The sequence below is a fragment of the Rutilus rutilus genome, assembly GCF_951802725.1.
Source record: "Rutilus rutilus genome assembly, chromosome: 16".
In the NCBI taxonomy this organism is placed as follows: domain Eukaryota; kingdom Metazoa; phylum Chordata; class Actinopteri; order Cypriniformes; family Leuciscidae; genus Rutilus; species Rutilus rutilus.
In genome coordinates this window covers 37,952,643-37,968,378 of record NC_140224.1, presented here as the reverse complement: position 1 = coordinate 37,968,378, position 15,736 = coordinate 37,952,643, and the positions used below count along the sequence as shown (strand labels likewise).

Here is a 15,736-nt window from a genome sequence, read left to right as displayed (position 1 = left end):
AAAAAAAAGGTTTTATTCAGTCATTTTCTTAAACACAAATATTTCAGTACATACAGACATCAACATATTGCTGATTTGACCGATTATAAGTACAGTTTTAGGGTTAAAGTGGAAAACATTCACCCAAGATAACAGTATAAAGAAAAACAAGTAAAAACAAAAAGTTTAAGCATGTACGTCACTATCCCTCTCATGTCGGTCCAAACAGAAAGTCTTACGCTCTCACTTTCTCTATCAGACAGATGGGTATTACGTGTTGTATAAAGATATTTCACTGTATTCAATATGCATGATAAATTAATCATTGATAAACTTTCATTGGAAAAGTGCATGACAAAAATAAAAAACAAATACATTATTTCATTTTCCCTTTTTGAACAGTGAACTTTCCCTAAGCTGGTTTGTTCCCTTTTGGGGCTGAGGAAGGTCAATATGCTTTCAAACACATGAAACTGAGTCTGGATCAGCAGAAGTACTCGTTGGGCTATCCCTCGGCCCAGGCCGTGGGTCTGGATCAGCAGAAGTACTTGTTGGGCTGTCCCTCGGCCCGGGCCGTGGGTCTGGATCAGCAGAAGTACTTGTTGGGCTGTCCCTCGGCCCGGGCCGTGGGTCTGGATCAGCAGAAGTACTCGTTGGGCTGTCCCTCGGCCCGGGCCGTGGGTCTGGATCAGCAGAAGTACTTGTTGGGCTGTCCCTCGGCCCGGGCCGTGGGTCTGGATCAGCAGAAGTACTTGTTGGGCTGTCCCTCGGCCCGGGCCGTGGGTCTGGATCAGCAGAAGTACTTGTTGGGCTGTCCCTCGGCCCAGGCCGTGGGTCTGGATCAGCAGAAGCACTCGTTGGGCTGTCCCTCGGCCCGGGCCGTGGGTCTGGATCAGCAGAAGCACTCGTTGGGCTGTCCCTCGGCCCAGGCCGTGGGTCTGGATCAGCAGAAGCACTCGTTGGGCTGTCCCTCGGCCCGGGCCGTGGGTCTGGATCAGCAGAAGCACTCGTTGGGCTGTCCCTCGGCCCGGGCCGTGGGTCTGGATCAGCAGAAGCACTCGTTGGGCTGTCCCTCGGCCCGGGCCGTGGGTCTGGATCAGCAAAAGCACTCGTTGGGCTGTCCCTCGGCCCGGGCCGTGGGTCTGGATCAGCAGAAGCTCTCGTTGGGCTGTCCCTCGGCCCGGGGTGTGGGTCTGGATCAGCAGAAGCACTCGTTGGGCTGTCCCTCGGTCCGGGCCGTGGGTCTGGATCAGCAGAAGTACTCGTTGGGCTGTCCCTCGGTCCGGGCCGTGGCTGCCGAGTCCAGACTGGAGCGGGCCGACAGCAGGCGGTTGGACTCGTCCGGGTTCAGTCTGCTGAGGTATTCCCCCTCCAGGCCTTTAGCTTTGGTGCCCGGAGACAGAGTCTCAAACGTCACATAGGAATCCTGAATGTCTTTGGCCTTGCGTCCCAGTAGTTTCTGCAGCCTCTTCTTCAGCGCCCCGCAGCACACGATCAGGGTCAGAGGAACCGCAATAACGCAGGCAACTGTGATCACCACCACGTTAATAAGCTTCTGCGTGCCGCTCGCACTGGCCGCCTCGTCCGTGGAGAAAATCACACACTGCTCTTTCTTAGGGATGAGGCCTTTCACACACACACACGCTATGTACTTGGTTTTGGGTACGAGGCCTTCGATCGTGACACGATTCTTGCCGGGTCCGACATTAATGCGCCGCATATCTCGCTCACCGAAGACGGCGTACAGAACACTGAAGGACGTGGTGTTGGTGGCGGTGGGCGCTCGCCAGTTCAGGGATACGGTGTGGTCGGTGTCGCCGATCACTTTGACCGACCGAACGACTCGCCGCTCAGGGACCTGCTGTAGAGAAGAAGCATTGGACTCAAGGTTCCTCAACACATCTTTCTGAAGCTCCTCAGTGCTGTCGGTTTCTGTGCTGGCTGCCGGTGCCGCCGTGGCCTTCGCTTTGGGAGCATCATCAGAAACGCTGTAGCTTTCGACCCGGATGGACGGCGTTTTTTTCGGTCCGTTTAGGGGCTCAATAATGGGCACGGCGGCTGATGTGGCAGGAGGCACGTATCTGGCCACGAGTTTCTCTTGATACGCAGCACGACCAAATCCACCGTTCTTCTTTCCGTGACTTCTTTTGGCGACCGCTTCATCGATTTGCCATGTATCAGAAATGACGAGCGAGATGATGGCATCGGCACTCCCGACAAAGTTCGTGGCTCTGCAAATATATTTCCCTGAATCTCGGTAGGAAACAGCAGGAACGCTGAGAATGGACCAGATGATGCCCTCTTTAGAGACTTCCTGTTGAACTATAGGATAAAAAAAAAACACATTGACATTAGTATGAGTTCTGACGTTGCATTTTGCATCCAGCTGTGCAATTACACATAACAGCGATTACAACTAATTTCTCTTGCATGTTTGCATCTCTCTTATTGCTTAAGCAGCAGATTCCATTTATTTATTTGTTTAGCAGTTAAAGCATGCCTAGGCGCCACGTTCATTTAGCAGGAGCAATAAACACAGGCAGACACAAGATGAGAGCGAGCGTACCAGTGCCGTTCATGGGCTTGCCGTCGGCCCGGGACCAGGCCAGCTCCGGGATGGGCACTCCGATGGTCCCGCAGCGCAGAAGCACGTTGTTCCCGATGGAGCTGCGGACCCTGGCGACAGCCGTATGCACGCGGGGAATCTGGCACTTGCGGAGCTCAGCGTCAGAGAAGAGGACTCCTGACAGGCTCTCCGGCTCGGCACAGCGCAGGCCTGTATCGATCAACGCCACCGAGGACGAAGGAAACTTCTGGAACTGCACCAGATCAAACAGACGACAGTCACACTGCCAGGGGTTGTCGTGAAGACCTGCACAAAGAACAGACACTTACGTCAATGTTTTTCTATTGGTTAATGACTAAGACTCAAACGGTCAGACTGTAGAAATAAACTCACCCAGTATCATTTTGGAATTCTCTGTATCTGGAGGAGGTTTCAGAGAGAACCATGAAGTCAGAACCTCGCCTGGGACGGTACCAAGACTGTTGCTGGACAGATCCAGATAGGTCAAGTTTTTGATGTAAATGGTTGCTTCGGCTGGGATGCTGCTGATTTTATTGTTGTGCAAATCCAGAAGCCGAAGGTTGGGCATGTCCGTCAAACATTCCCATGGAAATGAAGTGAGAACATTCCCATCCATCCGTAGTTCATCCAAGGCATAGAGTCCTCGGAAGCTGTCGGCGCTGAGGGAGGAGAGCGAGTTGAAGGATATCCAGAGGTACTCCAGGTTAATGAGGTAGAGAAAGGTATCGCTGGACACACGGCTGATGGACGTCTTCTCGATGCGGAGTTTGGAGGTGTCCGAGGGAAAGTTGTTTGGGATGACAGTGAGGTCAGGGCCATTACACAGGACACTCCTATAGAAACACAGCACGGAGATGTGTTTGTGACATTATGATCAAACACAAATAAGAATTATCCACTTTTATTTACAATTAAAGTAGTCAACAATGATACGCTGTGCACTATTCTGGGTTTACTTTTATTGTGTATTGTTATTATTATTATCATTACACTGTGTGCGATGAACGCCAGAGACCTGAAACACTGCGACAGGGGAGATTAAAAAGCACACGCGCGTTAATCCAATGACTAAATGAAGAGCAGGCTCAATCTGGCATGTCAATATTCTGCAGACAACGGTCCATATGAACCCTTTCTACAGTAGCATCTGAGTTCAGTAAATGACAGAGTCCATGTGAAATACCTTGACTTGGAGCCGTCGCTCAGTTTGTGGTAGAAGCAGCTGCACTGAGCAGGACAGGATCCGCAGATCGAGGGGAGAAAACACAGCGCCAGCGCTAAACCCCAAAACATCTTCTGTGCCTCCGGTTCTCTCTCACTGTGATCCTGAGTCTGTTATTCCTGCAGCATCTCTGTGTCTCTCCAGCTTCTGCTCGCTCTGCTCTGAATCCCCAGATAAAAGGGATAGAGCAGATTAGAGGAAGGACTTGGGTATTTTCATTTACACGATTATTCCTTCCTGGAAGCCTATAGGCTGGGCGGTTGCCTTTTGTATATATACAGAACAGAGTCGTCCCTTTTTGATTGGAGGGTTAATTTTAGACCTGGGATTGGACAGAAGTTTGTGAATTCACAGCATCGTATTGGTGATCGGCTTTATTTTATTTTATTTTTACCACATATCGAGGAAACCATACAGTGGGGAGAAAATGTATTTTTTTATGATGTTGCTTTTCAAAGATTACAAAAATGTAAAATATTTTGTAATAGGTTTATTAAATGAAAAACATGATACATGCAAGTGTTTTGTTTGTTTGACCTTTGACTTCAAATCCACGCATCAAAACTCCAATTAAATTCAATGATGCACATAAGCAGGAATTTTAACTTCAGCAAAAACAGTGTTTGTGGTGCATTAAATTGAAGATAATATGAAATCTGCATTTTACTGGTTTTCTAATACATCTATTTTACTCACAGATCTGGTTATAATGGTTAGCTAACATTATTGTCTTTACTGTCTGTTTGGTCTACAATGCTTCCATGATTAAAACAAAAATGCAGATGGTGATACTTTAAAACATTAACAGTGTTGTGTGTGTATGTCGTGAGGAACACCTGGTGGCAGTATGGAGTCTTTTTACGTCTCAGACTGAATTACATTCATGTGCATGGTCTTCAGAATATAGAATATTTCATATAGGGTCCACAAAATATTTGTATAGCATGATAAATATACAATAGCCTCTATTTGTTCCACATTCTGTCCTGTAGAATAATAATGGAAATCCACACCATTCATCATATTTAATCTATGAATGAACTAACTTTTATTAAACAGATCCGAGTGTAGAGAACTGGTTCCTGATTTCTCAGGTTCACTCAGAATTGCACATTTTAATCATTAATTTAATAGAAACTCTTATCAGAGGAAAACAACAGGGGAAAGTACAAATGCTTCAAATGCTCCAGCTTTGTTCAGTGGAGAGTCTCTGTCAGCTAAAAGACTTTAGTGAGATTATAGTGAACCCATTTCATTCGAGTTTTGTACAGTGTACGCATATTATTTCCCAATGGCATTAACATCTGAAATCTAAGAACAAAGAATTAGTTTCCTAATTGCAACCTTTGATTTGAATTCAGCAGCAAAGTGTTTAACAGTCTCGTTTAAAAGTGTGTCTTCACAAAATACAGACATTGTTGATTGATTCTGACACTTATTTGATCTCTAACAAAAAGGTTTAGTTTAGGTTTAGGTTAGGTTAGTTTAGCTTAATGTTAGGGTTAGATTATGTTAGGTTGAGGGATGAAAACGAAGCTGCAGAATATGAACTAAATTTAGGAAGCTAAAATGTCTGCATACTATTTATGTTCTTTATGGTGAAAATAAAACTTTTTGAGGATTTGAATTCCACCACGCCCCTTTAAACCTTAAAAATAAATATAATAATATATAGAACGGTGGCCATAGCAAATATATATATATAAACATACATATATATGACAAGCTCACTGTGATTAACACAAATATTTCGGAACTACAGTAGCCTATCTGTATTGGGTATTTGATGTTTGAGCGTGTATAGTGTTCATTAGTAAATCATGAGTGTGTGATTGTTTGTTCTTCGCTGTTCTCGGACGCATGACTGAGGAGAATGAGCGCAGCAGCTTTTATTTCACAAACTTCTGCGGCATTAAAAATTAAAACATTCCTGCAGGGATTTCAGAGGCTTTAAATCTCACACGCGCTTTCACAAGGAAAGAGACACACATATAAAGTCTGCCACTGATTGCGGACAGCAGTGAGAAACTGTTGAAAATGGCTTCATACGCGTTACCGGAGGGTTTCAGTGATTTTGACATGTTCGCCTTCGGATCCGCGCTGCTGGTCGGCGGTGAGTGACGCTGATCAATCAATCAATCAATCAATCAATCAATCAATCGATGGATCCATTCATCTATGCTGGATAGCAATTCAACGATGAATGTATTGACAAACATAACTGATAACTGCATGGCGCAGTTCAGGATTGCCATTGTGTTTGATTGATTAGTGAAGGCTGGTTTATCGATTAATGAGAGCTGGTCTTGTTGATCTAGAGTCCTCTGCTAGTGTGTTTGCTTATTGAGTTCATAAAACCTGTGTATATTTCAACAAATATATTGATAACTTATTTTAAAAAGAAAGCTACGTAAATAAACTTTTCTGAAAGTTTCTGAATTAAAAAACTAGTCAGTACAGTGATGGCATCTGATCATAAGCTGAGCTGGACGATGACATCCCTGTTTTCTGCAGAACTGCTTTATAGATGAAATGAACTTATTCAATAATTGATGATCTTTACAGCGAAACACTGAACTGACTTCAGCTGAACAACAGCCGAGAGCATTATTTTCCTGTTATCGCTGTAAAGCTGCTTTGAAACACTCTGTATTGTATAAAGCGCTGTAGAAATAAAGCTGACTTGACATGGTTATTATTGGTACTTTTTCGTTAGTGTGGACTTGTAAGTCTTCTAACAGCATTATATATTCTTTTTCTCTGTTTATTGCTGTGCACACCGTTGTGAATTCTGTACAGTCTGAATATCTGAATATTTTCTTTCAGGCCTTCTCGGCTTCTTCCTTAATGTGATCTCAGTGATGGCGTTCCTCCGAGTGCGAGAGATGCAGACGCCCAATAACTTCTTCATCTTTAACCTGGCCGTGGCGGATCTGAGCCTCAATATTAACGGGCTGGTGGCTGCGTACGCCAGTTATCTGAGGTAAGACCAGCTGAACTTTTCTTTTTTTTAAAGATTAAAATCTCTTTTACAAGAGTGACCTGACCAAGATGGCAGCTACAGTAACATAGACATACAAATACACATCAAAACACAAGAACTACTGCATCATTTCCGAACTGAACGTTTACAAAGTTTAATTTGCTTCTGAAAGTTGTATCTCTCTCTCTCTCTCATATTGTATGTATGTTGAAATACCAGTGTGTATTTGTGTTTTTTCTGACCTCTGACAGATACTGGCCGTTCGGGTCCGAAGGCTGTCAGATTCACGCGTTTCAGGGAATGGTGTCGATTCTCGCCTCCATCAGTTTTCTGGGTGCCATTGCTTGGGACAGATATCATCAGTACTGCACCAGTGAGTAAATCCAAACATCCTCCATCCAGAAAAGCATTACTGAATTATCCTTCAGTGTTCATGGTGCCTAATTTCCTTAAGCCTTGCGTTCAGTGTTTGTAAAGGTTCAGTGTATTCAGTGACCCGCTGTTAGTCGGTAGATGAGTGAGTGGAGTGTGTTTGCAGAGCAGAAGATGTTTTGGAGCACATCTGGAACCATGAGCGCCCTCGTCTGGATCCTGGCCGTGTTCTGGGCCGCTCTGCCACTGCCTGCTATTGGCTGGGGAGTGTTTGACTTTGAGCCAATGAGAACCTGCTGCACACTGGACTACACACTCGGAGACAGGTAACACCTCACACACCTGACTCCATCTCACACACCTGACTCACACACCTGACTCACACACCTCACACATCTGACTCCATCTCACACACCTGACTCACACACCTGACTCCAACTCCTCACAAACCTGACTCACACACCTGACTCCAACACCTCACACACCTGACTCCACCTCACACACCTGACTCCATCTCACACACCTGGCTCACACACCTGACTCCAACACCTCACACACCTGACTCCATCTCACACACCTGACTCCAACACCTCACACACCTGACTCCATCTCACACACCTGACTCCAACACCTCACACACCTGACTCCATCTCACACACCTGACTCCAACACCTCACACACCTGACTCCAACACCTCACACACCTGACTCCAACACCTCACACACCTGACTCACACACCTGACTCCAACACCTCACACACCTGACTCCACCTCACACACCTGACTCCATCTCACACACCTGGCTCACACACCTGACTCCATCTCACACACCTGGCTCACACACCTCACACACCTGACTCCATCTCACACACCTGACTCACACACCTCACACACCTGACTCCATCTCACACACCTGACTCACACACCTCACACACCTGACTCCATCTCACACACCTGACTCCAACACCTCACACACCTGACTTCATCTCACACACCTGACTCCACCTCACAGATCTGACTCCATCTCACACACCTGACTCCAACACCTCACACACCTGACTCCAACACCTCACACACCTGACTCCAACATCTCACACACCTGACTCCAACACCTCACACACCTGACTCCAACACCTCACACACCTGACTCCAACATCTCACACACCTGACTCCAACATCTCACACCTGACTCCAACATCTCACACCTGACTCCAACATCTCACACACCTGACTCCAACACCTCATACACCTGACTCCAACACCTCACACACCTGACTCACACACTTCACACACCTGACTCACACACCTGACTCACACACCTGACTCCATCTCACACACGTGATTCACACACCTGACTCCAACACCTCACACACCTGACTCCAACACCTCACACACCTGACTCCAACTCCTCACACGCCTGACTCCAACTCCTCACAAACCTGACTCACACACCTGACTTCATCTCACACACCTGACTCCACCTCACACATCTGACTCCATCTCACACACCTGACTCCAACACCTCACACACCTGACTCCAACACCTCACACACCTGACTCCAACATCTCACACACCTGACTCCAACATCTCACACACCTGACTCCAACATCTCACACCTGACTCCAACACCTCACACACCTGACTCCAACACCTCACACACCTGACTCCAACTCCTCACACACCTGACTCCAACTCCTCACACACCTGTCTCCAACACCTCACACACCTGACTCCAACACCTCACACACCTGTCTCCAACACCTCACACACCTCACACACCTGACTCCATCTCACACACGTGATTCACACACCTGTCTCCAACACCTCACACACCTGACTCCAACACCTCACACACCTGACTCCAACACCTCACACACCTGTCTCCAACACCTCACACACCTCACACACCTGACTCACACACCTGACTCCATCTCATACACGTGATTCACACACCTGACTCCAACACCTCACACACCTGACTCCAACACCTCACACACCTGACTCACACACCTGACTTCATCTCACACACCTGACTCCATCTCACACATCTGACTCCATCTCACACACCTGACTCCAACACCTCACACACCTGACTCCAACATCTCACACACCTGACTCCAACATCTCACACACCTGACTCCAACATCTCACACCTGACTCCAACACCTCACACACCTGACTCCAACTCCTCACACACCTGTCTCCAACACCTCACACACCTCACACACCTGACTCACACACCTCACACACCTGACTCCATCTCACACACGTGATTCACACACCTGACTCCAACACCTCACACACCTGACTCCAACTCCTCACACACCTGACTCCAACTCCTCACAAACCTGACTCCAACACCTCACATACCTGACTCCATCTCACACACCTGACTCCAACACCTCACACACCTGACTCCAACACCTCACACACCTGACTCCAACATCTCACACACCTGACTCCAACATCTCACACACCTGACTCCAACATCTCACACCTGACTCCAACACCTCACACACCTGACTCCAACTCCTCACACACCTGTCTCCAACACCTCACACACCTCACACACCTGACTCACACACCTCACACACCTGACTCCATCTCACACACGTGATTCACACACCTGACTCCAACACCTCACACACCTGACTCCAACACCTCACACACCTGACTCCAACTCCTCACACACCTGACTCCAACACCTCACATACCTGACTCCATCTCACACACCTGACTCCAACACCTCACACACCTGACTCCAACACCTCACACACCTGACTCCACCTCACACACCTGACTCCAACACCTCACACACCTGTCTCCAACACCTCACACACCTCACACACCTGACTCCATCTCACACACGTGATTCACACACCTGACTCCAACACCTCACACACCTGACTCCAACACCTCACACACCTGACTCCAACTCCTCACACACCTGACTCCAACACCTCACATACCTGACTCCATCTCACACACCTGACTCCAACACCTCACACACCTGACTCCAACACCTCACACACCTGACTCCACCTCACACACCTGACTCCAACACCTCACACACCTGACTCCATCTCACACACCTGACTCACACACCTCACACACCTGACTCCATCTCACACACCTGACTCACACACCTCACACACCTGACTCCATCTCACACACCTGACTCACACACCTGACTCCAACACCTCACACACCTGACTCCACCTCACACACCTGACTCACACACCTGACTCCAACACCTCACACACCTGACTCCACCTCACACACCTGACTCACACACCTGACTCCAACTCCTCACACACCAGACTCCAACACCTCACACACCTGACTCCAACACCTCACACACCTCACACACCTGACTCCATCTCACACACCTGACTCCAACACCTCACACACCTGACTCCACCTCACACATCTGACTCCATCTCACACACCTGACTCCAGACTCCAACACCTCACACACCTGACTCCAACACCTCACACACCTGACTCCAAGACCTCACACACCTGACTCCAACACCTCACACACCTGACTCCAACACCTCACACACCTGACTCCACCTCACACACCTGACTCCAACACCTCACACACCTGACTTCATCTCACACACCTGACTCCACCTCACACATCTGACTCCATCTCACACACCTGACTCCAACACCTCACACACCTGACTCCAACATCTCACACACCTGACTCCAACACCTCACACATCTCACACACCTGACTCCACCTCACACATCTGACTCCATCTCACACACCTGACTCCAACACCTCACACACCTGACTCCATCTCACACACCTGACTCCAACACCTCACACACCTGACTCCATCTCACACACCTGACTCCAACACCTCACACACCTGACTCCAACACCTCACACACCTGACTCCAACAGCTCACACACCTGACTCCACCTCACACACCTGACTCCAACATCTCACACACCTGACTCCATCTCACACACCTGACTCCAACACCTCACACACCTCACACACCTGACTCCATCTCACACACCTGACTCCAACACCTCACACACCTGACTCCAACACCTCACACACCTCACACCAACACCTCACACACCTGACTTCATCTCACACACCTGACTCCACCTCACACATCTGACTCCATCTCACACACCTGACTCCAACACCTCACACACCTGACTCCAACACCTCACACACCTGACTCCAACACCTCACACACCTGACTCCAACACCTGACTCCAACACCTCACACACCTGACTCCACCTCACACATCTGACTCCATCTCACACACCTGACTCCAACACCTCACACACCTGACTCCAACACCTCACACACCTGACTCCAACACCTCACACACCTGACTCCAACACCTGACTCCAACACCTCACACACCTGACTCCAACACCTCACACACCTGACTCCAACACCTCACACACCTGACTCCAACACCTGACTCCAACACCTCACACACCTGACTCCACCTCACACATCTGACTCCATCTCACACACCTGACTCCAACACCTCACACACCTGACTCCAACACCTCACACACCTGACTCCATCTCACACACCTGACTCCAACACCTCACACACCTGACTCCAACACCTCACACACCTGACTCCAACATCTCACACACCTGACTCCAACACCTCACACACCTGACTCCAACATCTCACACACCTGACTCCAACATCTCACACACCTGACTCCATCTCACACACCTGACTCCAACATCTCACACACCTGACTCCAACACCTCACACACCTCACACACCTGACTCCATCTCACACACCTGACTCCACCTCACACATCTGACTCCATCTCACACACCTGACTCCAGACTCCAACACCTCACACACCTGACTCCAACACCTCACACACCTGACTCCAACATCTCACACTCCTGACTCCATCTCACACACCTGACTCCAACACCTCACACACCTGACTCCAACACCTCACACACCTGACTCCCACCTCACACACCTGACTCCAACATCTCACACACCTGACTCCAACATCTCACACACCTGACTCCAACACCTCACACACCTGACTCCACCTCACACACCTGACTCCAACACCTCACACACCTGACTCCAACATCTCACACACCTGACTCCAACACCTCACACACCTGACTCCACCTCACACACCTGACTCTAACACCTCACACACCTGACTCCAACATCTCACACACCTGACTCCAACACCTCACACACCTGACTCCATCTCACACACCTGACTCCAACACCTCACACACCTGACTCCAACACCTCACAGACCTGACTCCATCTCACACACCTGACTCCAACACCTCACACACCTGACTCCAACACCTCACACACCTGACTCCAACACCTCACAGACCTGACTCCATCTAACAGACCTGACTCCAACACCTCACACACCTGACTCCAACACCTCACACACCTGACTCCAACATCTCACACACCTGACTCCAACACCTCACACATCTCACACACCTGACTCCACCTCACACATCTGACTCCATCTCACACACCTGACTCCAACACCTCACACACCTGACTCCATCTCACACACCTGACTCCAACACCTCACACACCTGACTCCAACACCTCACACACCTGACTCCATCTCACACACCTGACTCCAACACCTCACACACCTGACTCCAACACCTCACACACCTGACTCCAACACCTCACAGACCTGACTCCATCTAACAGACCTGACTCCAACACCTCACACACCTGACTCCAACACCTCACAGACCTGACTCCAACACCTCACAGACCTGACTCCATCTAACAGACCTGACTCCATCTCACACACCTGACTCCAACACCTCACACACCTAACTCCACCTCACACACCTGACTCCACCTCACACACACTTCAGACAGAGATAACATTGATAGCAATACTGAAATGACTACTGATTAGTTTATCTGCGGTGACGTAAATGGTACGAGTAATGCGTTGTTCTCTTCTCTGCTGTCATCTTCAGGAATTACATCAGCTACATGCTGACCATCACTGTTCTGTATTTAGCGTTCCCTGTTCTCATCATGCAATCCTCCTACAATGGCATCTATGCTTATTTCAAAAAGACGCACCACTTTAAGGTACTCGCACACTCTCTCCAAGTACGATTTTAAAGGAAGTATAGAAATACAATCATTCTAGTTTTAAAGGAACTCGCTTTACATAGTTTTATAGTCTCCTCAGTTGTAGATCAGGATCTAGTGCTCATCGTTCTGTGTGCTTTAAGGTCTCGTTCTTGCATTGAAAGATTGCTGGTATAGTTTCTGTGATCGGACCAGACAGTGAATGCATGTCAGAAGCTCTTTCTCTCTGTCCTGTAGTTTAACACAGGTTTACCGCTGAAGATGCTGTTGTTCTGCTGGGGTCCGTATGTTCTGATGTGCACATACGCCTGCTTCGAGAACGCCAGTCTCGTTTCACCGAAGCTCAGGATGGTAAGAGAACCGTAATCAAACACGGATAAATCTTCTCTTCTCTTAATCAGCACATTAGTTCAGAATCTCAGTCTTCTACTTGTAAATCCTGCAGGTTCTCCCGGTGCTCGCGAAGACGTCTCCGATCTTCCACGCCGTCATGTATGCGTACGGTAACGAGTTCTACCGTGGGGGAATCTGGCAGTTCCTCACAGGACAGAAACCTGCGGACAAGAAGAAATAAGAGTCTGTTCGTCCGTCCATGTAATGTTGTATTCAGAAGAATCTACAAGCGTTCACATGATGATGTTTATGTCGAATCAGTGCCTAACACATTTGGAGATGTTTGTCCAGAATTTCCCTGAATTATTAATTGAAGACTGAAATACAGTGAGAAGCCTGAAGTGTGAGAGATGACTTACAATTCATTCAGGACATTCATTGTTGATGCCTTACTGTCATCTGTTGACTAATGAGTCAGTATTCATGTGTGAATCTATGAAGAAAGAGGATTTTTCTAGCCAAAGCTTGAATCCAGTGAATGAACCGTTAATAACAAAAGGGCCTTTCTTTGTTAATCCGCAGAATAAACGTGAGGCTTAAGATGGTTGTCAGTTTCTTCAGTACTCTGGGTTCGGGCCGAACTCCGCCAAATATGCATTAAACTTTACTCCCTCTAATTGTATGTAAGTGTGAACTCGTGAAACGCTCTCATGCCTCTACATGTGTGTGTTAGGAGTCCTAATGTCTAAATTATGCAATCCAGGTTGAGAGATCTTCATGGATGGGTTCAGTGGTTAGCTCAGGTCTCTAAACAGTGGGCTAATAATCAACATGCACATTTAGGATTAAGAGATCTGGAGGCTTTTGTAATCTTCAGTAATTCCTCTGCACAAGGAGCTGCTCTCATATCGGTAGATTTGGGTTTGTGACGCATGTTTGTTTCCCAAAGCGGATCAGGATCATTAATGCGCCGGTCACAGGGCGACTCTCAGACCTGCTGACCAACAGCTCAGAAACCCTCCTCTTCCTCACACACACACACACACACACACCAGTGCAGATCTGAAACCCTCCTCTTCCTCACACACACACACCAGTGCAGATCTGAAACCCTCCTCTTCCTCACACACACACAGTAATCGGCTATTCAATTGCTCCTGTCTGCCTCGTTGCTTCTGCTGCTGTTTGCGTTGGTGTGCGTCTGAAAAGCTTCGTATATCTTTCTGTTTTGAATCGTTATTTACTATCATTCCTTGTTGTTTATACTGCTAAATATAACTTACTCAACATCACACATTAACCTGACATAGCTAGCTTCAAACTAAATTGTTATTCCTAGCACAACACGCGATAACAACACTAAACAGGTTCTCCCCACTCAGTGAAACACCCACTGAGAATCCTGTTGATTGTGCCCTAGTTATTGGCGATTCTATTACAAGAAATGTGAAAATAGAGACACCAGCGACCATAGTCACATGTTTGCCGGGAGCCAGAGCGCCTGACATCAAAGCAAATTTAAAAGTGCTGGCTAATGCTAATCGTAAATTCTCTAAGATTATTATTCACGTCGGCACAAATGATGTTCGACTCCGCCAGTCGGAGATCACCAAAATTAATATTAAAGAGGTGTGTGAACTTGCAAGTATGATGTCAGGCACTGTAATTTGCTCTGGCCCCCTTCCCTATTCGCAGGAGTGATGAGATAGTTAGTAGATTGTCCTCACTCAATGGCTGGCTGTCGAGGTGGTGTCCGCTTAATATTATAGAATTCATAGACATTTGGAAAAGTTTTTGGGGCAGACCTGACCTGTTGAAAAGAGATGGTATTCATCCCTCCTGGGATGATGCTGCTCTTCTCTCTAGTAATATGGCTCATAGTCTTAGAGCTCAAACATGACAATCTGGGCCTCAGGTCAGGAAGCAGACAGACTTGCTAAACCAACCGTCTGCTAGCTGTCTCACGTCACTGAGGTCAGATAATCCTATCACATAGAGCCTCTTTCACCTAGATATCATCATATAGAGACTGTGTCTGTTCCCCGAATTTGGAAATCCAAAAAAACGTTTCAACCCATCTAAGGGTAAAAATTTAATTGATGTTCAACAAATAAAAAACAGCTATAATACAGATGAGC

General features: G+C 47.6%; 2 protein-coding genes across 2 annotated transcripts; one reads left to right on the top strand and one right to left on the bottom strand.

Annotated features, from left to right (window-relative positions):
- Positions 1 to 7,125, bottom strand: lrit1b (leucine-rich repeat, immunoglobulin-like and transmembrane domains 1b). The gene is made up of 6 exons (XM_084434935.1): positions 7,014 to 7,125; positions 3,750 to 3,949; positions 2,939 to 3,399; positions 2,546 to 2,851; positions 1,191 to 2,301; positions 1 to 679 (listed from the first exon to the last, which is right to left on the bottom strand). The coding sequence occupies exons 2-5, from the start codon at positions 3,857 to 3,859 to the stop codon at positions 1,229 to 1,231; spliced, it is 1,950 nt and encodes a 649-aa protein (XP_084291061.1). The 5' UTR covers positions 3,860 to 3,949; positions 7,014 to 7,125; the 3' UTR covers positions 1 to 679; positions 1,191 to 1,228.
- On the top strand, positions 5,591 to 15,736 carry rgrb (retinal G protein coupled receptor b). Its single transcript, XM_084434936.1, has 7 exons — positions 5,591 to 5,901; positions 6,615 to 6,771; positions 7,023 to 7,144; positions 7,310 to 7,469; positions 13,145 to 13,262; positions 13,503 to 13,616; positions 13,711 to 15,736. Exons 1-7 carry the CDS (start codon positions 5,826 to 5,828, stop codon positions 13,837 to 13,839), a joined length of 876 nt encoding a protein of 291 aa, XP_084291062.1. The 5' UTR covers positions 5,591 to 5,825; the 3' UTR covers positions 13,840 to 15,736.